Raw genomic sequence first — 25,234 nt, forward strand, 5'->3', positions numbered from 1 at the left:
GGCGTGTGGCCCTATTCCAAGCGCTCAGAAGGCTTTGTGGCATAAGTTATTCGAGCTTGAAAATGGCTAGGTTTGAACAGAATTCGACCTAAAACTACGGCGTAATGGGTTGTGTTGCCAGAAGATTCAATAAATTACACTTCTGTCTGGTGATCTAGAAATGTTCTGCATTGTACCGAACTCATTTTGCAAGTAATATACGCATTTATTCTAATTCTAAGTGTGGAATACATCCACTATGATCTGCATTCCGACAGTTCATCCAGTTACCAGATTTAGATGTAAACTATGTGTGCACTGGATTAGATGTACGATATCGATTTATACTATAAGAAGATATGAACTTCAGATACGCTAGTACTATAAGATCCATACTATATAAGATATAGGCTATAGATGGCACCACGGACATGGGTGGCGTTATAGACCTATACTTGTATTCCGACATTGACTACGGATGTTTACCATATCTGGATAGGCACCAAGATTAATGCAATATGAGCTTGTTGCTTCTGATGTGATGTATCATTTCTAAACCGGATCTCCAAATGCGTAGAAACAATCAGTTCAAGCAGAGATCACATCAGATCATAATCTTTTACATGAAACAGGATTCAGTTACGATCCGTATCATGGCATGTTCAGGACAATAGATCCAATCTACTATCATATCACCCAAATCAACCTACCTAATACCTTATCCTCACATCAAATTCCTCAATTTGAATAGTATATAAGCCCTTTTATTTCCAGTGTAATAAACGATATTTTTTACCTGATTAATTTCATACTCTTTTATAAATAATCTATTTCTGATAAATCAAGATGCGCACTTTATGATTCACGCTATAAGACACATGCTTATATCTGTGATACTAGCTACAGATACCTTATGTACTACAGACTTGTACTATATATGAGACATGCTATAGACATGCATACGATATGCTATAGACATGCCATATATCTAGATATAGATACATGCTAAAGATGTATGCTTAGCGATATACACTCAGATATGTACTATTAATATAGACTAAGTAGACTGTACCTATCGGATACATGCTACTAGATCGATATTAATTATCCTTATAGAAAGGATAGATCAGAGTACTTCGGATGAGAGTCTAATTATTCATCCAGACAGAGCTAAATCATGATTAGCTTGCTGGAGTTGTCTTTTAGCATGATTAGACATTAGTTGATCTGAGTTGACTTATTTGTCAATCTAATTAATAGAACTTTTATCCATTGTTATAATATATAAGAAGAATCATCTACCTGGCCAGTAGAGAGACTTCAGTTTACTTTACATCTGTTAGTTTGATAATAAACCTGCTGCCTTTATCAAATTGACGTTATTGTTTTTTTATTCTTTTTTTCCGTGAAATTAGTCTTATATGTTTAGAATAACGAAATATAGACAGAGTAAATACAATTAGAACTGAATATATTATTTATTATTGTTAAGCACAAAGAATAAAAGGATTATTATTTGTAGCTTATAAAAAATGTTCGATATTATAAAAACAAGAAAAGACTTATTTGAATAAGATCAGACACAAAAACTAAAGATTTATTGATGAAGACAAGAGTTATTCTATTTATACTAAGTTCTGAATGCCAAAGTAGCAATTTATTTTGTACAACGCTTATCACATCTGGTGAACCTCATCATTTAGATAGCTGAGATGCACTTCAGTTATCATAGCTTGTCCATGTTGTTGCACAACACAGACATATCTACCCATTAAGAATACCTTAATCTTTATAGACAGTTGTAGCCCTTCTGGCACAACAAGTTGACCTTGGCAAATGTATACAAAAGAATATAATTGAGATAAAAGATTATCTTTATTGTTTTGCAAACAGATTTGATATTTATGCTAAATTAAAAGGTTACACACAAAGACTATGTGTACCTGACAGCATATATATCAAAGCATTTGGCAAAACATTAAAGGCCATCTTTTATCTCATTCACCTAAATCCATTATATCTGTATTTATGACACTACATGCACTGCATTTTGCAAAAAATGCAAAAATGATGTCCGGCTTACCTGATTCGAACAGGTGACCTAAAGATGACAGATTCACTACAGTCTTCCGCTCTACCAACTGAGCTAAAGCCGGATGGATGCTTGTTGTCGTGCCTAAATTTAGGTTTAAACCAAATTTGAAGAAAGCGACTAAAAGGCGCCAGCGTATACTCGAAGGTTCTGGAAACTGATAGCAAGCATTGATCTGATTATCAGTTGCTATATCAAGTACTATATCTACTCGAAAGTTCCATTGATTAAGTAATTATCGATCGCAGAAATAGTATAAATATAAGTTGTAAATGCATTCAATAAACAGCATCTTCGAACATAATCTCAATCTAATAGTTACACTCTAAGTTATTTGTTAACTCCTACCATTGGATCTATCTATCAAGACGACATTGTGATACGTGTGTATCTTTCTCTTGGTTACTTGGCTCTATCTCGATTTCCTAAAAAGGCAATATACCGCATATGGGAAAGGCGCAATGTGGTGGATTCAAGGTATAATTCTCCAACTTATCTACTATGTCTTACTTGAAGGGTTACTCCTCGTTGGTGTGGTGTTCTGGTGCATTGACACACTCATATAATTGTTGTAAAACTGTATGTTATCTCTTGATGGTGCGTTGATACTGTTATTCTAGTCGATGTGGTCTCTATTTGGTGTATTGCTAATCAATGTTGGTGCTTACTCAATTGGTGTCGCTTCTATTTTGTTGTTGTTACATATTCGTTTGATCGTGGTGCTTCTTGTCAAGTTTAGCCGAAATCTAATCAGTATTTGGAGCCGATAATGTTGAATCGATGAATTAGTCAGGGATCTAAATGAGATTGCGCGCTAATAGCCAAGCATTACTATTTTGAAATGTGGATTTGACTCTGGACTTTGACTCAGGATAGATGCAAACCAATTAATGTCGAATCGATGCAAGATTCAAGTGGAATTACAACAATGGAATTGGGGTGTTACTATTTTAAACGATAGGATCGACTCAAGAACGCGGGTACATGAAATTGACGTTAAATTGAAGGCAATCCAATTTGAGGTTACATTTGATCAGGGCACTGACATTCGGATCTGAATTGAGCCTGACAGGAGAATAACAATAGAACAATGACATATATAAATAGTATTTTGAATTGCATCTTAATAAACATCATCCATTTTTTTTCTTCTTATTCTAATCTGGAGTTTAGTTACTAGTGCCAATCTAGTACGAACAAACCTAAAGAACCCTTAAATTCATCTCTCATAATTATTGGGATAGTTCTTACAGTCTTCCTTTCCACACAACAATACTTATATCTTGATTACCAACTACCAAGGTAATCATTATAGAGAGCTTGATATTTATCACTTGAATGGCTCACTTGGTTAGAGCTTCATGCGGAAGCAGTGAGTATGCCGAGAGGTCGTGGGTTCGAATCCCACCTTCGCATCCATATTTTCCGCCTTTCTAACCTGGCATGTTACTCGGTATTTGTGCTTGCACGTTTAGGTGTGCTGCGGTGCGTCTGGCCGGTTTCTACCTTGAGTCCTGTTCGTCTCCCCCGTTTTGCGGCGCGGCCATTGCCATTCTTCCTTCTGTTTATCCTCTTCTCTGGTGGGTTTTGATGCCGTTTTCATTACTGGTCCCCTCCCGTTAGCAGCTCCCCTCAACTTTTAATTTAAACATGCTTTTTCCCGCCGAATCACTGTTAGTCTTGCAATTTTATGATCATATCGATTCCGCAGTTGACTACATTTGTAAATAAATAAAAAAACCAATATTAAACTGAGCTAAAGCCGGGACCTTTCTTTCTGTCGTCTTAATAGATAAATCCAATGGTAGGAGTAAAGAAATAACTTAGAGTGTAACTAATAGATTGAGGTTATGTTCGAAGATGCTGTTTATTGAATGCATTTACAACTTATATTTATACTATCTCTACGATCGATAATTACTTAATCAATGGAACTTTTTGAGTAGATATAGTACTTGATATAGCAACTGATAATCAGATCAATGCCTGCTATCAGTTTCCAGAACCTTCTTCTTCGAGTATACGCTGGCGCCTTTTAGTCGCTTTCTTCAAATCTGGCTTAAACCTAAATTTAGGCACAACATTTCCGCTAAAGGATTTTTTATATACTTTCATAGCCCGAATTATATCGAAAATTCCTATAACCCATCATCTCCCATCAAGTACTTGCTATATCAATACCATAACCGAGCAAGCCACTTTTAACAAGATTACACCTGCTGACACCCTTTCGTCCGGTCAAAAAAGGCCCATTTCAACCCTCTCTCCACCTTTCTTTGCTGCTGATACCTCTCAACATTTAAAAGCAAAGAAAATGCAACAACTTCAAGACCTCCCCAAAGCATCTCATTTCACATCCTCGATCGATGTTGACCCCTATTCAATTGACTTTGGTCTCACTTCCCTCCCACCTCCTGCTTCGCCCACTGATCAAACTGCGTTTTCGACCTTTATGGTTGAGGTCAGACATCGTTTGAGCAGATTAGAATCTGCCCATGCTAAAGTTGCGCAGTTGAAAACAGCCCTGGCTGAATCAGAGGCTGCTAGAGACGCCCTTGCGGCTCAATTGGCAGCTATCAACGCTCAATCCACCACCAATAATGTCGCTCCCACCACCATAGATGTTGTATCATCGGACACTCCAACACCACCATCAACAACATTTGCCTCCAAGTCTACCCCCAGCTACTCCCAATCTCAAGTTACAACGCAACCATCTTTCGCTCTCGTTGCATCCAAGAAATCTGGTAAGAAACGCAAGAATAAACCTGCTTCACCACCTCCTCCGTCTGCCACCAAGGCATCCGCTACTCTTGCTCGTCTTTTTGCTCCCCAAAGTGATATACCATCTGGTTATCAATTTATTTACTTTGCTACTCCTGTCCGCCGTCGTCTTTCTGAGCTGCGTCGCCTTGTACAAGGCGTAGGATTGAATAACTCTCGTGTGCTGGATATTCAATATCCTGTACAGAATGTGATTTCTTTTCTTGTTCATAATGACTACGTACTCACCCTTACCAAAGCCATGCATCTACATGGTCGTGGCTGCTCTCCGTTGATTGACTTTGATCCATGTGATCCAGTCAATCTCAAAGATCCCAAATTTGCTTCTCTCTCTCCTGATCTGCGTATCCAAAAGGCCCTCGAGGTCGAAAACCTTCGCTGTCTTCGTTCGCTGTCTTTTGTCCGTCGCTCTGTCCGTATTTCTGTTGCCCGTTCTCTTCTCTTGTATGATCGCATCAACCAAGCCCAATTTGATGCCATTTTGAAAGAAGAAATGCTTGCTTGTTCCTCCTCCTCTGCTGCTGCTAAACCACCATCCCGATCCTCTGATCAAGAGCGTTTAGCCAAGAAACAACGTCTAAGTTATCTTGGCTACCTCTTGCATCATGATGCTGAAACTGCCTCTCTCTTGGCTTATGCTGTCTTTCCAACTCTCTCTGCTACTACCAAGGATTTTGAAATGTCAAAGTCTTCTGATAGCTGATTGACACCTTGTTGTTGAAATTGTTTTGCTCTCTCATCCCCACTCTCATTGTTTCTGTTTCTGCTGCCTTTGTGGTAGTGTCTGTATTCACTTTGTTGTTGCATACAAGCATGCATCTTAGGCGGCTACATTCACTTTCTCCTCAAGCCACCTTTTACAGTGTAGCAGCATAGATGATGTTTATCGTATCACATCACATCTATGTTTACAAGTCCAGTCAATTGTGTGTGCACAGGTGCCTCAGGAACTACAATACATTCAATCTCCCCAATGTCAAGATATCGAGATCCACCTACACTACATGTGTTAAGCACAAAGAATAAAAGGATTATTATTTGTAGCTTATAAAAAATGTTCAATATTATAAAAACAAGAAAAGACTTATTTGAATAAGATCAGACACAAAAACTAATGATTTATTGATGAAGACAAGAGTTATTCTATTTATACTAAGTTCTGAATGCCAAGGTAGCAATTTATCTTGTACAACGCTTATCACATCTGGTGAACCTCAGTATTTAGATAGCTGAGATGCACTTCACTTATCATAGCTTGTCCATGTTGTTGCACAACACAGACATATCTACCCATCAAGAATACCTTAATCTTTATAGACAGTTGTAGCCCTTCTGGCACAACAACATGAAACATATCGACTTAGGTGGCCTCTCAACAAGCTATACCAACAATCCATAAGGTCCCAGTGGCCTGCTATTTATATACCATCTCAACGTAGTAGTCATTGAGCAGGGATCTACCATATTTAAGCAAGCTAGATGCCCTGTAATAAAGAAGCTCTTTGCTTTCGTTTTAGATACAGTTGACAACTGATTATTATCATCGACTTATTATTACGAATTCATCATTTGTCCTCCTTCTCTGCTTCTTTCTCGTTTGGTCCTTGTCTCTCTACTCATTTTGCTATATGCAAATGCCTCGTTTTTTCCTTTTTTTCTTGCTTTTTTTTGTGCCACTGAGGTTTGTGGGCTTATTTTGTCTGCGCTGCTGTCTGAACATCGAGGTATCCTCAATTGCATGTCTCATACACCATAGCTTCCTATTCTCTACCCTTTTATCTCACTTGTTTTACTCCTTTTTCCTTCCTGTACTTCTTTTTTACCAGTTTAATTTTTAGTTTAGGACTTATTCCTTTTTTGGACACTTGCATGTCGTCCCTGCATGTTGTTCCTGCGTGGAGATTAAACTATCAATTTAAGCTTTTTTGCTGTACGTCGCTTCTCAGGACTTGCAACTAATGATCCAAAGATCGCATGCATATAAGTCTATACTTTTTACATTGTGATTCATTGTAATCAATAAACAACCATAAATTTTTGCCTGAGCCAAAGCCGGGATTTCATATTTTGTCAGGGTTGAAAAGTATTCTGACAGTGATTTAGATCTGCAGGATATCATTGACAGGCTAAACACAAACAAGAATAAGAAGCGCAGGTTTAAACCTAGAGCGCCAGCTACCAGGAACATTAAACAGCGATTAACCTGGATATCGCAAAACATTATACAAACTATATTGGATAAAATCAATATCCACCAAATCTAATATTAATAAAGATACCTTTTTATCCATTTAACTAAAAGGCTATATACATTCCTGCACAATTCCTATATCTATATCTATATCTATCTCGATCAGATCTCAGATTGCATATACTATTCCTACGTATAAGCATCTGACAATTTTTAGAAATTTTAAAACAGATATATAAACACTTACAAGTTTTGAGTCACGTGATGTATTAAAGGTTACCTGCTTTTGTTGTTTGCACTATGTACGCTTGCTTTAAATACGTTATTAAAGAGACCATCGATAGGAATGAGCCTGTTTAAAAGCTAAGAAAGACTCTGATGAGAACGAACTGTATTAACTTAGTTTGACCGTCGGCAACAAAGCGACAGCAGTCAACTGTGCTCATTAGCACTACTCGAAAGAGTAGACATCTATTTCTGTTTATGATGATATCGATGGGTGGTATGTGGCATTGTCATAGAAAAAATTGTGCTTCATTTCATTGTGGATCTACTGCGCTATTAAATGTAGAAACATAGGGAGACATTTAGCGTCTAATATGCTTCTCCGCTGTTGTAATAAATCTTCTGGAGGGCACTAATAAAATTTAAATGAATTAAGAAATCGAATGTTTCTTAAAGGGATACTTGAGATGTCAGCTATGTATGATATACTAGAATAGAGTAATCAGTGAAATTAATCTGTAATCAGAAGGCGTCGTTTTATCGATACATATGATGATAGCCGTGTTTAAGATTATTGGGAGAATAATAGATTAAATAAATGAAGATGGAATTTATAAATCATGAGTAGCATGGAAATGAGCCGTGTAAATAAATGATTATTAGGAATGAAATATATCATCGCATATGGGAATAGATACGATGGTGGCATACACAATACCCTCACCACTAGTCGATCTATCTCGCTACGCTCGCTGTCGGCGTTGCCCTGCGAGCTTTCGCCGAATACACTTTAAATCAGTTATAATAAAGTTTTGGTATATCAAGTAGATTTTAAACAATTCAATCAATTAATAGTAAAAGAAAGATTCTATCAGAACCAGGAGGAGGAGAGTTATCTCCCTCAGCACCCTTTTTGCTTATACTAATATCAAACGAAACCTATTATTGAAACAATGTAAAAGAAAATTCAAGTTTTATGCAGTATTTGTACATCACAATCTCCATTTTTTGATAGTAGAATTTTCATGCCTTTCGTTGCTGCTGATGCTCTTAGGGTGGCGACATAAAGCTGGTCATGCGCAAATACAGGACTTGTGAAAGTTCTACAGCGACTTTTTTTTTTTGAGATATTGTCTTTGAAAAAGACACCTTTATGAGACAAAGCTTCCCAAAAAAAAGTATTCGGGCTAATCAATTGTCCTTTCAACTTTATTGTTCCCATTTAATCAGCATCGCAATCATCATTGTCATCAACAGAAAGGCAGTTGGGTCAGCCAGCAGCAGCGCCGCCGCCAAAACTGATTCAAACTCAGTTTATTTTTTTTCTCGCTCAAGATTGGCCAGATTGTTCTTTCTTCGACTTGATCAATCTATTTTGTGAGATTCGACTATATAAACTATGATGATCATCCGATGCTTCCTAGTACATTCTTGGAGTACTTTTCAAGGCGCTTCCAATGATACCAAGCAAAATAGATGCTTTGACTGAACTTATTGAGCAATTACAGAAAATATGAAATAAGGTTTTTGGCCAAAATGTCAAAAGTTTGCATATGAAGACCTCATAAAATTGGTTTCAGAAGTTGCATTGGATAGAGAGAAACATTTTGATTCAATACATACCATAGTAAAAGTCTTCATTTTTGAAGTGAAAAAAGCGATCGTTTAAATTTCGAGGAAAACTTTTTTTTTTTTTTTTTTTTTTTTTTTTTGGTGGATAATATTAAAGACTTTATTAGTAATCTGGCGCCCAATAAAGGCTTTAAATGTATCAAAATACGAGACAAGTGTATGTGAACAAAGTGACTTGCAAGAGAAAACTAGAGTGATAATAACTACATAACAACTATAGACGGAGGGAGATGTTTGTCCCAACACAAACTACCAGGCGAAACCAGACCGGATAGACTTCAAGATTGTAACTTCAGCGGAGATAGTTTTAATGGCTATCTCTCCGCGCGGGCACCCTTGTGTCTCGATTGCGCAGCTCACGACTGAAACGCTTCAGGTGCGAAAACCACTCTGACAGCGACCCCGAAGGGCAAATTTCGAGGAAAACCATGAGGGGTACCTCATGCTTTTTGATCAATGTTTGGCCATGTTTTTTGGGTCCCTGAAAAGTTGAGCAAAGGTGTCAGGAAGTTGCTATTACTCAAGTACAATTGTTTGGCGTTATTCCGGTGGCTCAGAAAGGTCTACATGTCAAGATATGAAAGCTTGAAAATTGTCAAATTTGGTTATGTTTTATTTTATAGCTTTTATTTACACTGCATAAATCACATCTTTGGTAGCTGAAGTCTTCTGGAAAGGCAGTTCTGTAGCTTGAGCAATTCTTAATTTGAATAGGAGGCATATTGATTTTGGTAAAGCTGATTCTTGCAAATTTTGATGCGCAATGTTGCTGGTAAGCTTATTAACAATGGAAATGAAAAACCGAATTTGCTGCTTGAATGTAACGGTTTTGCACCTTTGCTTCGCTATTGTAAGTCCCTCATTAAGATTAATATTACCAAATGTTGGGTTAGATGCTTAGTTGTCATGGTTTTTCACCTTCACTTCGCTACGTTAAAATCGCCTCATAGGTCAAAATTACCAAATGTTGAATTAGATGAGTAATGTTCTTGGTGGATGAGCTTAGCACCTCCTCCAACCCCCATCCCCAACGCCGGCTTCGCCCGTGGTTTATTCACCCCCTGTACGATACTCAATTCTTTAAGCCTTTGAAAGAATATGCTTTTTGAGTGCTTTACAGTATATATAATGACCAAGTTGTTATCCTGAAATGTTACTCTTTATGGATTACTGTTTGATAGCTGTGCTAAAATAAAAAATGCCGTGGTGATTTCTTTGATAAATCTATGTAATGTCCTTTCGGATCATGATCAACCTTTTGTATCAGGTACTAAAGGGAATGCAATGATCCGAAAAAAAATGAAATACACTTGCTGTTTAGTATTGCTGGAAGGTATCTTATATGACATTTGAGTACACGCGCAGCAGGATAATGCAAGTATCAATGATTTTAAACGTGTGTTTATTAATTTAAATTGTTAGATTTTTAATATATTGTACACATGAGATGCTCTATTCTCCTTCTATGATAACAACAATAGGGCAAATATCTACTAGATTACAATTTATAGGATATGTATATATATCAGATAGCATGAATTCTGTTAAGCGCTTTGGAAATCAGCTTTAAGAGCCTCAATAGCAGACTTTGTACCAAAGATCAGGCCAACGATACCAAGTAGCACAATAAAGAAACAAAGAATGAGTTCGCCCCAGTTCTTGTTACGCCAGCCAGTCAATTTGAGGTAAAACATCACAGGGAAAATCAAGACGAGTGCACAGTTGGAAAAGGCACCCAACAGTGACATGAAATCACCAAAGAAAGGAACAAAGACGGCAATGACAGCAATGACAACAATCATAGTCATACGAAGAGCAAAACGCAATGCATGCTCGACAATGCGAGAATGATTGAAGCTAGAGATACCAAACATCTTTTCTAAATCAAGAGCAAACGAGGTTATCAGAATAGGACAAGCCATCAACACATGAATAGTGATGATCACAGCACTTGCAACCTTAGCACCTCCATCGGGTATATTGTTGTAAATAGGAGATTCAGCCTTGTCGCCATATACATAATAACCGGGGATGGCAGTCAAAAAGTAGAGACATACACATGTAGTCAAACCACCAAATACCACCTTGTTCCAATCTTGAGGGCGGCGCATACCAGCTTCGACATGAGCATACACAGGATTACCACCTATTGGAGGCAGTGTGAGTCATAATTGTGGAATGGAAGAAATTCGGAGTGCATAAAATTTTGATCAACTTACCGAAACTAAAGACAATGGAACTGAGAGCAATGGGAAATTGATCCCAAATAACAGAATCATGATGCACGTTGACATGGTTGGGTTTATCCTTAATAGCCATCGCCAAAACAATCAGTACAACAATCACAGTAGCGAGCATACCAAAAGCACTGAGGAAGCCTACTTCCTTCATTGATTTGAAAAAGACAAAGGGAATGGTAACGATAGCAGAGCAAATGATGACCCAAATTGGGAAGGTTAATTCACCACTGGTACCTTTGCAGACAGCGTGCAAGTTTTGGCCTGCCAACAGAATATACAACACAGGCACACCGATCAAGGTAATTGCAGTGAAAAAGAAGGAAACCCATCCACCAATCTTTCCGAAAGCACTTTCAGCAACTTCTTGGTAGGATGACAAACGAGTGCGACCATTGTAGTATAAGCAGCGAATCAAGATGATACCAGAATCTAAATGACATTGCAATTAAAATATGATGATGCTATGTGATCAAGTAAGAGATGTTTACATGTCGAGAAGAGCCAACTTAGTCCGAGAATAAAGAGGCCTAAATTAATGGCATGTTAAACTTTGCATGTTGTATAACAGTTTTTGTCATGATGTAATTACCGATCCAACCACCTTGTTTTAACGCATAAGGTAAGCCTAAAGCACCAGTACCAGCAACAACGCACACAATGTTGAAATAAGCGAGAAAAGAAGAGCCTCCATCGCTATCACGATCTATGCCATGACTGAAGCTGACTTTGTCATGTTCCACATCTTCGCCTGGAAAGAAAAAGCACAGTTGGTTACTTCAATCATTTTCTTTTGACAGCTGTCAATTCGGGTGAGTATTTACCAACGATGCTGTCTGTTACTTGATCTAATGTAGGATCGTTATTGAACGATTTTTCGTTTTTGATGTGGTGTAATTCCATGGTAGAAAAGATGGATATGGCTTCCTACCGAAATATGTTGAAAAAAGAGAAAAGGAAACCTAAATGGCGAGGCGGGAATAAGAATCCTGTTTGATATTTAAAGGCTCTTGTCACCCAATGATCATGGCGGAGAAAAAGTTTATTTGGTTCGTTGCTTGGCTCACTGGGAAATCCAACATGGGCCGTGAGAAAGATCTTTGATAGATCTGGATCAAGTGATCGAAAGTCTATCTGTGAAAGTCCAAACATGTCGGTAGCTCATTCAGGGACCCATTCAGCCTAAAGAAAGATACACAAAGTCGTTTAAAGAATCAATTCAAGCTTACTCATTGTAAATCCAATCAAATGCCAGGCTGCATCAAATGCGCTTGGAGATTTACTCCAATCATTGTCGCTCATCATTGAATCCACAAGTCAAATCAGACATTTCCAAGATACTAGACTGGATTAGTTCACGGAACAGTAGCTTTTTCCTTTAAATGATCTATTGGTGAACCGATGTCTTTTATGGGACTGGTTGAACTGAAACAGTGAAGCACATCCATTAATGCATCAAAAGCTATCACGACTGAACACTTTCAACAGTTTGTATAGTATCAGCCAACAGTTCTATCAGAAACAAAGAGGCAAAGCTTTGATGCATGATATCAATGCCAAACGTATAACGACACAGCAGTATTTAAATCAGAAAGAAACTGCATCTGGCTTCCTTCAATCCATTTCAATCTTTCAAAAATGTTCAAGATGTACATTTACTGTTTGGCTCTCTTGGGGTTTATTTCACTCGTTTCTGCAGGTCCTTTGGCATATGGCATCTGCCAAACTGGTTACAACACTCTCGCTGTTGCATGCTACGCTGCTGCTGGTTTAGCCTTTGGAACGATTACCGCCGGCGCTGGTGTCCATGCCGTCATCCTTGGTTGTAACGCTGCTCTAGGTGCCTGCATGACTGGTTGTGTTGCTGCAGGCTGCGCACCTATTCCTTAAAATTTACTAGCATCTACAAACTCACAATGCATGATGAATAAAAAATCAGCAAACCAAATCCAATGCATTTAGCTATACATCCTAAATGATGAAATAATATTGATAATTTGCTTGCCAGTGATTGAGAAAATCTGTAATCCATGAGGCACTAAATGCCTACATTTGAGCAATTCGCTCCTCTGATGTACTACGGCTGTTGTTCATCTATCAAAAGAGCAGTTGATCTCTAGAGTGTGCCATACAAAAGGAGCTTGGAAGAAAACTTTTGTAACAATAGGAAATGGGCTGGATCCAAGTTCCCCCCCCCCCCCCCCCTCCCCTTCTTTTTCTTGTTTCATTATTTTTTTCTTACGTCTTTAATACGCCAACACATACATCATATATAGGAAGCATGCTGGTCAATCTGAAAAAGTAAAAATTAAGGATGAAATAGACAATAAAAACAACATATCGCGATGGTATTCGACTACAAGATTACTTTAAGCATCACTCAGTCCAACAACATGGGATGCACAACCATCTTATCGAGAAATACTACCTGGCTATCCCCACTGCTACGAGTAATGCTACATGGTATACAGCCATACTATCAAATGAAGCTTGATTCATTTCAGTAAGAGGTTGGTGAAACTTACCAGGATGTTATATATTAATACCCAATGGGATTAACACAGAGAAAGCAGAAAACACCTGCCCAAAGGTCCCCCCTCATGCCTATGCTTTGCCAGTATCATCATTTCAAGCAGCAAAATCCATATAAACAAATCCAAAGTTAGCCATGAACTCTGCCAAAGCTTTAAAGCGCAATGATTTACCATTTCACATTGCTCATTTATCTAGTGTAAGTAATAGTGAGGAAAATTCTTGGTGTATAGCGTTTTGATTCATAGAAGCTGTACGTAGATGCAGCATGCGGAAATATCTATCGACGTTGCAATATAATAGGAAGCCTGGAAAGTAGCCCAAACTAGCAAGTCTCTATTACAGCTCAGTATGGCCAGCCATGCTAAATCAATTCACATTCCAGCCGCACTGACACACTCGTTATGGATTCAAGAATGATTAAACATCCAAAGCATTCGTCTATTCCATCAATTTCAAGCATCTCAACGAGTGTTTTTCTTGATGGATATAGAATATCACTGATATGATCAAACCCGGCCATGACGAGCACCGCAAATCACTCTCAAGCCCAAATGCTACAGGACATCCAGCCTCCTGTTGTCCTGATGAAAAATCGAATTAATGAACCAGACATACATTTCAACAAAACACCCTCTTGATCCTCGACATCATAGCAGACTTGAGCAAAATTGTTGACCTATTTAGCAGCAGCAGCAACAGCCACTGCACAAGCATCAACAACAGGCGATACTACTTGGATCCAACGACAATGGGCCCAAAATGTGATCGCCATAACCGAAATCAAAGGCATATCATAAGCATTGCATCGCTTATAATCACTACCTCAGCCAACAATCACGCATTCCAGGTCCTCCCAAGCAACTACAATGATTGATGATCAGAGAGAAATATATTTTATTACAGCAATTTACAGTGTTAGGTGTATAGCGATAGATGTTGGGAAATAAGAATAAATATGTAAATAGATAAATAGATGGCAAAATAGATGGTTAGGTTTATACATAGTTGCCACTCATGACGCTCGCAGATCTTTGTTGGTGTAGCTGTTGATCCAGCTCCCATCGTTTCCTCAACTCATCCACACTGCTGCTGCTATGACGGTAGTTTATTTTGGCTCTAGATGCACGTGTAGGTGTGTGGGCTAACCGATCAAAGACAGAAGGTGTCGTTGGCCTTTCAAAGGTAGAAACGCTTGGCATAAGAGGGGGCAAAGGTCGTCTCATGAATCTTTGTTGTTGGCAAGATGTGGTAAATAAAGGTGACTGATGATCGTCCATCTGTTGATGTTGCTGATGTGGAGGAATGTGCGACAATAAAGGACTCATGGGAGGTGGTGGCGGAAGCGGCATGCTTCGTTGTGGGCGACGATTGCTGTTCTGAGACGATCCCGTGATGTTGATGTTGCTGGTGCTACTGGTACGATTCATTGATTTCTGGTTCCAAGAAGACAAAGAAGACATGTCAGACTGTATGGATGATCGTCTCAAGTGGCTACTGCGGATGGACGATGTAGAAGATTCATGGTCTGTCACGTAGTGCTCAAAATCAGGTGGGCTGGCAGCAGTTGTGGCAGCTTCTGCTACTGCAGCAGCAGCTCTCAATAGCTCGTCTTCCTCTGTTAGTGTTTCACCGCCGGAAACTCTTGCTTGCCAGGAGAGTCTCTTTTGTATCATGTTGTAAAATCTGTCAGGTGAAGGTGTGGACTCACGAGGTAAAATGGTGTTTTTGCTGATACTTTCCATCATCTGTACAGGCAAGGGTGGCTTGTTACTGCTACCCACATTGGCAGCCATTATAGCGGATGAGGGATATGCGTTGCTGATGTAGGGAGGTGAAGCCACTGGAGAATTGGGCAGGCTCACTTGTTGCTGCTGTTCTGGTGATGAGTACATGGTGTCTGAGGCAGGAGACTGGGACATGATGGGCGCTTCCTTGATCAAGCCACGAACGCCGTCTTCGTAAATCTTGTCAAATATAGTGTTGCCATTGTTCATGTATTCGTCCAGAGAGTGGGTATCGTCCATATCGTCGTCGGTGCTCATCATTAGCATATCGATGACACTGCTGTCGCTTGTCTTGAGATGGCGAATGCGGCGTTCATTCTCTGCGGTGCTTGAGATAGCCGTTCTTTTCATCACAATCAGTGCACGACGAAGATCAATGACAGTCTTTTCCAGGTTTTGCACAGTCAGTTGTCGGTTGCACTCGCTCATTCGCAGATCCATGATATCGTCCACAAGATTCTCAATGATAAGCTTACATTCATCCGATTCGAATGACTTGATAAGCTTGGAGGTGATGTCGTACGCCATTTCAGGGGCAGCATTGGCAGGCACAGTGAATTGGTCCTCAAATGTATCCACATCAGCCCAGTCGTCGTTGGCAACAGGCTCCGTGATAATCTCGTCAGCAAATGTAACGTGCTTGGGTGGTCGAGGGCTAGTGTGCTTGATGACATGCGCACCACTTTCCTCTGCTAGCATGGCTTCCTCTGCTGCCTCCGATTGCAATGTACGAATTCGGGCAGATAGGTACGAGATTTCCGCAGAGATGAGATCGACACGCTCATCCATCAGTTCAATAGCGATTGTGTCCATAGGCTGGCCAGTGGTTTCTTGGTGCTCCTTTTCAACACGGTAGACTTGATCACGCTCCTCTTCCAGTTCTAGTTTTTCTTCAACCAAACGTTCTCTACGTATCAAGAGTTGCTCCATTTCAACCACAGCTTGCTTGCCTTGAATGTATTGATACAAGGCCTTGTCCAGCAGTTCCTTTTTACGAGACACACGCACATCCAATGGGAGCGAGCTCTTCTTCTTGACCAAACGTCGCGGGAAACCATGGCCACCACCACGCGCAATGACAGCAAAGCTACCACCCATGATGGGCGTTACTTTACTGAGCATCTTTTCATCGAGAATACCGCCCTCACGCACAGCCTTCTTCATGATGGCAGTCAATTGCTTCAGTTGGGTTGCACTGATCAGCATCTCTTCATTTCTTTTTTTGAGCGTGGATTTCTGCTGCTCGTGTTCACGTTCCAATCGTCGTTTAGCCTGGTTGGATTTAGCATGTTGACGTTGCAGCTGCTGAATTCTTCGTTCTTGTTTGGATATTTGATCTCGGACTCGGTCAGCTTCCAACTTCATGCGGTGTACCAGCCTCTTTTTCTCTACTTTGAGCGTCTCTACATTGACCTTGAGCGATCTCAGTAAGGACTCATTCTGGTTTCGTGTAGATTGCATGGTGGTTGTGGCATGTGCGTACTTTCTTCGTAGTTCTTGGATTTCAGTCATGAGGTTCTTCATTTTCGTCTCGTAAGCTTGTCGAATGTCCTTGTCGCTTGTCTTTGATGGCTGCTGAGGATGTTGTTGCTGTTGCTGTTGCTGTTGCTGTTGCTGCATTTGATGATTGACAATGTCTGATCGGATAGCCAAGCCAGACTTGGTGCGCATCAATGCCATGTCTTTTTCCTTTTGGGTGTCTGCCAGTTGGGATTGGAGCATGCTGATCTTTTCATCAAACTTTTTGCGCATGAATGTAAACTCGGTTTCCGACTTTTCCAGATGGGAAACAAGCTCTTCCTTGACCTTGATGTCAGACTGTATCTGATGCAGCATGCGAGACAGCTGAGAGTTGTATTTGCTTTGATATTCACTAGTAGCTGCAGTTGTGTTGCTCTTGATGGAGATAATATCATCCTCCAATTCCTCTGATATCTCAGCAGCCAGTGGTCCGCGTGCATTGTGCTCATCGTTCTCCCAAGTTGGTACGGCCTGAATAGCAATGCATGGTTAATAACAAGAATTCAAACTAGCTCCTTAATTCATGTTTTACCAGAGTCTCAATTTCGTGAACGTATTTATCCGTAGGGGAAGGTGTGAGAGAGAACCTGCCTTCATCAGATGAAGTTCTCTGCATTTCTTTACAGTCATGCAAGCGTTTTTCCTCTGCTTCGAAAACCTAACAGCAAATTGAATGACAGGGTGATTTTAGTTTTTTTTTAAGGGGTTTGTTGTTGTTGTTTTCAAGGTGTTATTGTAAAATACCTTTAATTCTTCCTCCCAAGAGTTTGTAGTGTCATCTAAAGGCTATCATAACAAGTGAGTGAGCTTCTAAGAGAACAAAAAAAAAACAAAAAACAAAAAACAAAACCCTTACTTTGACTAGCTCTAAAACTTGTAAGCTTTTTCTAATATCTGCACGTACTTTTGCAATGCTCTCCTTGACCTCCTCATGCCGTACATCATCTTCTTGAAGATCATTCACATAGCCTTCGTCTTCCTCAAACTCATCGTCATTGGCTTGATAACGAGGCTGTCTAATCCGAACATGCTTCTTTTGACGATCGGCGTTGCGTGAGCCTGTGCTAGTGCTCTTAGTAAGAATGGGGCGTCTTGCGGTTACTTTAGCTGTGATTCTGGCTGCATAACCATTTGTCGTGGATGAGTTATTAGCACTAAGCCTGCCGCTGCTCCGGTGATTCTTCTTTTTGCCTTGTTGCTGACTGGTTGAAAATCGTTGCAGCATGCTGCTGGTCTTCTGTAATTGCAAGTTGTGTGATTCTACATGTCGTAATTTGTCCTTGGTATCGTCAAGTTGGGCTGTTAGTTCCTGGATGGTGGACATATATTTCTCAATGACGGGATGTATCTTGATTTTTCGAGTGGCACCAACCACGCTCTCCAAGAGATCATCATCTTCCATGCTCTCATTCTGCATAAATTCACCCAATTCACGCTCCATCAGCAGGGTGTCTCTCTCGCTTGTTACTTGCATCATACGGCTGGACATTTCATTGATCTTTTCACGGAGCCTGGTAGCCTCATTTGAATGGCTTATGCTGCTGGTAGTATCATGGCTGGCGGTCGTTGCGGAATGAGAGCTATCCGCTGCACGAAGAGATGCAATCTCCATGCGTAAACGAGAAACAAGTGCTTTTAGTTGATTAACCTCCATAGAGGAGCCCGCAAAATCCTGATTCACCGTAACTCGATTCTTGATGTTTCTTGCGCGATTTGCATATTTCAAAGTATTCAGGGTTTCCATGAAATTTGTATCAGCGGGCGATACACAGGCCAGCATCAGTGTTTGACTATTGCCACCTAGCGAATCCTGAAGCAATCGAGTTAATTTACTATCTCGATATGGTATATGTGTTGCTCTTCTCGTTTCATCGCCTAGTGCTGATATGACGTTTCCAAGTGCAAGTAAACCAGAATTAATGGCTATGCCTTCTTTGGCTCTGTCACCTTGAGCATGTGTTCGTTTCAACTGAATTTGGCCAAAATTAGCTGCAAAGCTTCAAAAGGTGGGGTGGTTAGCTTTACTTACTCGTTCAGAGCCTGCTAAATCGACAAAATGAAATTTGCTTGTTAATGACCTTGTCACTCGCTTTCCATCTTGGTCGTCTTCTGGTTTTTGTTGCTTTAAAATAACGGAAAAGATGGCATGTGAGCGAGAAGATACGGAATTCATTTCAGTTGATCCCGTTGTGCGACCTAGCGAACCTTGTGCGAGGAACCTTCATTTTGTGTTTGTAGAATGAAAACGTATGATGATTAATATGTGTAGTAGGTACGAGATATGTCTATTGCTTTTACCCTAATAATTCTTCCGGACTGTAGCAGAGTTCTTCTTTGACTCCACTCCAGTAAATGTTTCCAGCGATATCTTCTCTAATAGACACTTCATTTGGGTTGTTGTTTGCAGGAGCATTTAGGCTTTGCTGCGATGATGTTAATCTTCGCTTTGATTGCTGCTGCGGATTGTTCAATAGATCGATAAACTCTTCGTTGTATAATTCGAGAAAGGACACATAGACCTCGTATTTATAATCTTGATCTTGTGCTTCTCGAGCTTTTAATATTTGAAATAGCTCAATGATACAGCGCGGCACAATGCCTATTTGTGTAAGCAGTGCGTTAGTAAAAGGGGAGGAGACACTATCCCACAGGGAGGCAGAGATACAGGGACACATAACGAAACTAACCTTCATTTTCAGCACTGACACTGTTATCCAAGCTGGTACCCATACTAAATGTTTTTCCGGATCCAGTTTGGCTATATTGTAAGCAAAGTAGTGAGAATGCAATGTACATCTCATCTACTGGAATTGTCATTTCTTTACCCATAGGCTAATATAGTTGCATTAAAACTGTTTACATGGAGGGTGAATACTCAATCTTTCACACAACAAGCCTTCAAAACACATACCCATCAATGAATTTGTGTAGCAAAGGGGAGGCAGCATTTAAATAGACTTGTGCTTGGTCTGCATTTGTGCCAAATACGTAGTCGTATGTGAATGATTTATCGGTCCCAATTAATATTTGTGGTTCGTTTGGTATAAATGAGAGGCATTCTGTGCAATTGTTGATCTGTTCCTTTTCTGTTAAAGGTCTCACACGTAATCCAACTCTGTATCGATGCATTTAATAAAAGAAACATTCAACATGGAGGGCTTTATATTAAACCTCACCTAACTGCTGTTGAAGTCATGTTATGTGCGCAGTAGTTGCTTATGTACAAAAAGAAAAACTAAAAAGAGAAAGAAAGAAAGAAAGAAAGAGAGAGAGAGAAAGGAAGCAAAAAAAGGGGAACCTAATGTAAAGTTTTAAGAACATCCAACCTTGAATATAGGTGACACATACACGGTGTTGCTTCCGAATGGATTTGTTTGTGTAGCATCTTGTTGCCCCTCCTATTTTCATACACAAAGGCGAGCCTATGCTAAATGGCCGTGATTGATTCAAAAGCGGCATTGCTGCTTTTTCAAGCTCATTTTAGTGTCAAATGTATCATAGCATGCATGCAACATTAGATTGCGTGCAAAAGAATGCATCGAATAGCATTTGTAAAAAACGAATTCTCAAATGGGAATGTTACCATATCATATTTGAACATGCTTGGCTTGATCCAGTTTATGTATCGAAATAAAATCAATATACATTATCATCAACATTGCCTTTCATTGCTGATAACGCACTGCCACAACAAAGCAAATACTGGTTTTACAGCTCCAATCATCTTATTGCTAATCTTATATACTGTAGTATCAACCTACAACGGTTACAAAACACTGATTCAACTTTTAGTTTATGGTGGATGTGTTATTAACCACAATTAGAATTTCAATCAACATTCAGCTCTTTTGATTTCACAGCAGCTGTTATTACTATAGAATTGTTCCAAGCTCTTGTATGGCATGCGCTTACTCAAGCATCATAGCGCTTTGATCATTGGATTCATTCACTTGGCGATTTGCTTTTACAATGTTGTTTGTTTAAAGACGTCTTCTTTCTTTCTACACTATAATGTATATGAAGCACATCATCGCAATAGATTCAAACGCCATTGATATGCAGAGATTTCGAGGTCTTTTATGTTTATAAGTTGTTTTTAAGTTGTTTTTGAGCTAGCGAATGTACATTGTGAATGAACTTGGCATTAAAAGTAAACTTATACTGTCGGACAAGCTGGTCAACCAGATTCAGAACGAAACAGCTATACTGAACGCATACCTGTTTAAACTTCAAAACACAAGATATATCCTGATATTTTTTTCACATAAATTTAAGGGATCGAAATTATGGAGAATATTTCATCAGCACTATTTAAAATAATGAAATATATGCAGAGAAAATACAGCTAGAGCTGAATATATCTATTTTACTATTCCAAGAGTGAATGAGGATGATTTAGAATTACAACTTTCGCATTTGGAAGTAGATTGACAGATAATCGTTCCTGAAATACGCAAGATGACAGTAATGAAACACATTTTATAGCAGAATTCCAATGAAGCATGTTATATAACATACTGACATCTTTTATCCATTTACTGTCGCATCTAATGAGTTCCTACCCATTACCACCTATTACTACCCTGGATCCATTAGTATAGACAACTGTCCTCATATTATTCTATTCATTATATAAACTGTACCTTTCTTACAGATTCGATTCATACTGAAGTGAAATAGACTATATCTCCATCATAAACAGAGCCCAAAATAAATGTCATCTCAATCAACCTATGCTGCCATCAACAGATAAGCATATGTAATAATAATATTCTATCTGTTTTTTAACCCCTTTTTACTGCACTTACATTGTCCTTTGATAGATAAATCACAAACATCTTCTAATCCAACGCCTGATAAAAATGATCTTAGTAAGGGCTTTACAGTAGCGAAGCACAGGTGTGAAACTAATATAGTATTCAAGCAGCAAATTTGGCTTTTCATTTCTATTATTGTTGTAAATGGTAAGTAAAAGATAAGTCTTGCAGTGAAATCAGGTTTAAGAAATTTTACAAAAGAAAGATATAAAGCAATAATAAAATTTTATAGAATTCAACTGTATTTTATTTGCGCATAAAATGAACCGAAGATCCTGGAATTGAGTAAAAAAAAAAAAAAAAGAGAGTAGTTAATTTATAGCTAGCTCGTAGGATTAGTGATGATAGAGAGCAATAGGTGGTGTTGCTATTGTAATATTTGATTTAAAGTAGTATTCAATGCAAGAGCACTGGCCATAAGGGCCGATTACAGTAACGTTGATGGGCTTGGATGGGCTATCGTCGCAGCATGATTTAATGTAACCTCAACAGTTTAATGAGTATCTCAGGAGCACAAAGCAGCCTTCGTTCTATCTTGATCATTCCATATGACAACATTTTAATGATGAATGCCACTGCAGTACTTTGCTTATGTATGAAGGTCATGGCTTATTAACATTGGCTTATTTGAAATATTATCGATTTCTCATCAGTCATCAGCAACCGCCCATCCAACCTCCAATCCAACCACACTGTCGTTTTTCTCGCAACATTTCGCTATAGCACCATACTACTTTCAGAGTTCAGACATCAGAATTGGAATCATCTTTATACATTCAAACTTCGATATGAGGCAAAAAACAGCAACCAATGCAATAGAAACATGTTGAAATCAATGATAAACGACGCAGGGACATTTGGTACAGGAAAAAGCTGGCACCTAGTGCAGTGTTGCGCCTATTATATAACTTTCTTCCCTATATAATGAATTTAAGGAATGCCTCTTACATGAAACAGTTTAATAGTTACTAGAGCAAGTGCTTGCACCTTGTCTTACTTTAAATAAAGAAGGATATAGATTGTATTTATTTAGTTATAGTTCTTTTATTACAAACACAAAATTATAATAGATAACAGATCAATATGAAATCAACTAGTTGTGATCCTTCGCCGTTTCGAATCCTGAGCCAATCAGATTGCTTGAAAACTCCGCTGACCTCAAAAAATTTTTGCGAGGGTTTCCCCCTGTTTTGATGTGAGGCAAAATTTTAAGCTCCGCTATATAGCAATATAGCCTTTACTATCATCAAATTTCCCCCAGGTGCTAGAGCATGCCTTACTTACACCACCTAGCTTTAGATTCTGGCATTGAGACTCTCAGTCATCACTAAAGTAAGTAGCGGTAACCAAGTGGAGGCGGCCTATCTACCTCCTAGCCTCGGATAAAGTCTTGTTGGGCTTCAGGGATAGGCACATCCACACAACGTAAAAAAAAAGATATGCTTCAAAGAAACATAATAATAACAATAGAAAAGAAAATCACATGCTACGATACTATAGAAGTATGGTAGTATGTAAGCAAAAAAGGAACACTCACACAAAAAAAGCGAGTCAAAAGAAAAGCATAACAACAAATACAACATCAAAGATGTTCAGAACAGCTCGTTGTTGTTGCAACAAAAATGCATACATGAACAACGTGCACGGTGGTAATAGTCGGATGTAAAGCAACACAAACACGCACAATTGCAGGAGCAACAGCAGTAATATAAGTATGCAATACAACGTAATGACTAATGTTGTTTCATGTGAAGCGACAGAGGCAATACAAACAACAACCCACGACCATATAACAAAGTAGTATTACAACGGCAATACAGATATATAGTAGCACATCATGCTTGTTGTTCATACATAAGAAGCAACAACATTGCAAGCACCTGTTGAGCTGATCATATCACAGCCAACAAAAGAAGAAGAAAAAAGCGCAAGAAAGCAAACATTACGAATGCATTGTCACGAGAAAGGAAGCAATAATACAAACGTCCAGAGAAGCCTTATATCATTGCGACCACAAGAAAAAAAGATACTTACCACTTACCACAGCCACGGATAGACCAGAAGAATATAAGTAACCATCAGAGATAGACCAGAAAACGAGCAGGCACCAGATACAGTAGACCAGAACAGACCATATTAGCAGCAGCAGCAGCAGCAACAACACCAGCACCATAGAAAAACTAAAGAATGAACGCCATCAGCAGAGAGCAGACAAAGACCAAAGAAGTTACTTACCACTTATCACCGCCACAGACAAACCAGGAGAGTACAGGCAATCACCAGAGATAGACCAGAGAACAAGTATACAGCAAACGCAGTAGACCAGGAAGGACCATATTAGCAGTAGCAGCAGAAACATCAGTAGCAATAGCAGCAGCAACGCCAATAGCAATAACAGCAGTTTAGAAAAACCGAACAACGAGCGATACCAGAGACCAGGCAAAGATTAAAGAAGCAACTGCCAGAGATGCAAACCAAAGAAGCAGCTACCGGACATAATAAACCAAAGAAGCAGACAGCAGAGATAGCAGAGAAGTAATAATGGAATCAGCACCCACATCTAACAGTCAAAAAAAAATTAGCGAAACCTAATAAACAAATCCGATTAGTGCCAATTCTACGTCTTCTAGTGCTCGTTATTGCATGGTACCTACTATATTTCACTTCAAAGAAGCAGTAACAAGTCTTTCTGGCAGTGCAAGACAGTGTTATCAGAAGCTAGAGTGTTATTATTAACCAAACGGTTTCCAAAACGACCATGGTTTGATGCTAAACGCGTTTTGCAAAAGGGAAAAAAATGAGGGTATGGAAAAATGATGAGAGGGCACCCTATCCGACGTCACCGCCTGTAGATTTAGTTTCAGTAGTGTATTATAGCAGCGGTAATTGCGGCCATTTAATTTGAAATTGTGCAGCGGTATTTTCGTATTCAAACTTGACTTGATTTGACATCCTTTGAACGTTTTTATCGAATTTAACAATGAAAACTATCGTTGTCACATCCAATTTCCTAATACATTTTTGGATATCTAAAGCCGCATTGAATGATCCTAATTTCATTCAGCTTTTAGACCGAAAATAATGAGAAGTTTCCAAAAATACGAAAACAGGTTTTCTGTGAATATGTCAAATTCTAGCATACAAAAGTCTCATATAAACAGTTTCTAGTGTTGCATTTCATCTTTACGATCAATTTGATCAAATATGTATCATAGAAAAAGTCTTCATTTTGGGGGTGAAAAACGCGATCGTTTGATTTTTGAGAGATTTCCCTTGCTAATACACATGAAAAAATGATGATTTCCATGCATTTGCAACGACCCAAAAAAAATTGAGATAAAGCATCAGGAAGTAAAGCGTGGCCAAGAGGAGGCGTGTGGCCCTATTCCAAGCGCTCAGAAGGCTTTGTGGCATAAGTTATTCGAGCTTGAAAATGG

The 25,234-nt window shown here is 39.1% G+C and overlaps 4 protein-coding genes and 1 non-coding gene across 5 annotated transcripts; 2 read left to right on the top strand and 3 right to left on the bottom strand.

Moving 5' to 3' along the window:
• Nucleotides 1–2,052: 2,052 nt before the first annotated feature.
• ATC70_001989 lies at nucleotides 2,053–2,135 on the bottom strand. Its single transcript has one exon. It is a non-coding gene; the product is annotated as a tRNA-Tyr (tRNA).
• A 2,250-nt stretch (nucleotides 2,136–4,385) lies between these two features.
• ATC70_001990 (uncharacterized protein) lies at nucleotides 4,386–5,558 on the top strand (the record flags this gene model as incomplete). The annotated part of the gene is made up of 1 exon (XM_064821375.1): nucleotides 4,386–5,558. One exon carries the CDS (start codon nucleotides 4,386–4,388, stop codon nucleotides 5,556–5,558), a length of 1,173 nt encoding a protein of 390 aa, XP_064681061.1.
• A 4,889-nt stretch (nucleotides 5,559–10,447) lies between these two features.
• On the bottom strand, nucleotides 10,448–12,043 carry ATC70_001991 (uncharacterized protein; the record flags this gene model as incomplete). The annotated part of the gene is made up of 5 exons (XM_064821376.1): nucleotides 10,448–11,049; nucleotides 11,123–11,572; nucleotides 11,632–11,670; nucleotides 11,733–11,891; nucleotides 11,965–12,043. The coding sequence occupies 5 exons, from the start codon at nucleotides 12,041–12,043 to the stop codon at nucleotides 10,448–10,450; spliced, it is 1,329 nt and encodes a 442-aa protein (XP_064681062.1).
• Nucleotides 12,044–12,778: 735 nt separating this feature from the next.
• Nucleotides 12,779–13,030, top strand: ATC70_001992 (Inositol-1,3,4-trisphosphate 5/6-kinase; the record flags this gene model as incomplete). The annotated part of the gene is made up of 1 exon (XM_064821377.1): nucleotides 12,779–13,030. The coding sequence occupies one exon, from the start codon at nucleotides 12,779–12,781 to the stop codon at nucleotides 13,028–13,030; it is 252 nt and encodes an 83-aa protein (XP_064681063.1).
• Nucleotides 13,031–14,670: 1,640 nt separating this feature from the next.
• On the bottom strand, nucleotides 14,671–19,710 carry RPS4_2 (40S ribosomal protein S4; the record flags this gene model as incomplete). The annotated part of the gene is made up of 7 exons (XM_064821378.1): nucleotides 14,671–17,451; nucleotides 17,513–17,638; nucleotides 17,725–17,766; nucleotides 17,837–18,949; nucleotides 19,010–19,199; nucleotides 19,279–19,579; nucleotides 19,668–19,710. 7 exons carry the CDS (start codon nucleotides 19,708–19,710, stop codon nucleotides 14,671–14,673), a joined length of 4,596 nt encoding a protein of 1,531 aa, XP_064681064.1.
• Between the last annotated feature and the right edge of the window lie 5,524 nt (nucleotides 19,711–25,234).

This window comes from Mucor velutinosus (genome assembly GCF_035048745.1).
Source record: "Mucor velutinosus strain NIH1002 chromosome Unknown tig00000093, whole genome shotgun sequence".
Lineage (NCBI taxonomy): Eukaryota > Fungi > Mucoromycota > Mucoromycetes > Mucorales > Mucoraceae > Mucor > Mucor velutinosus.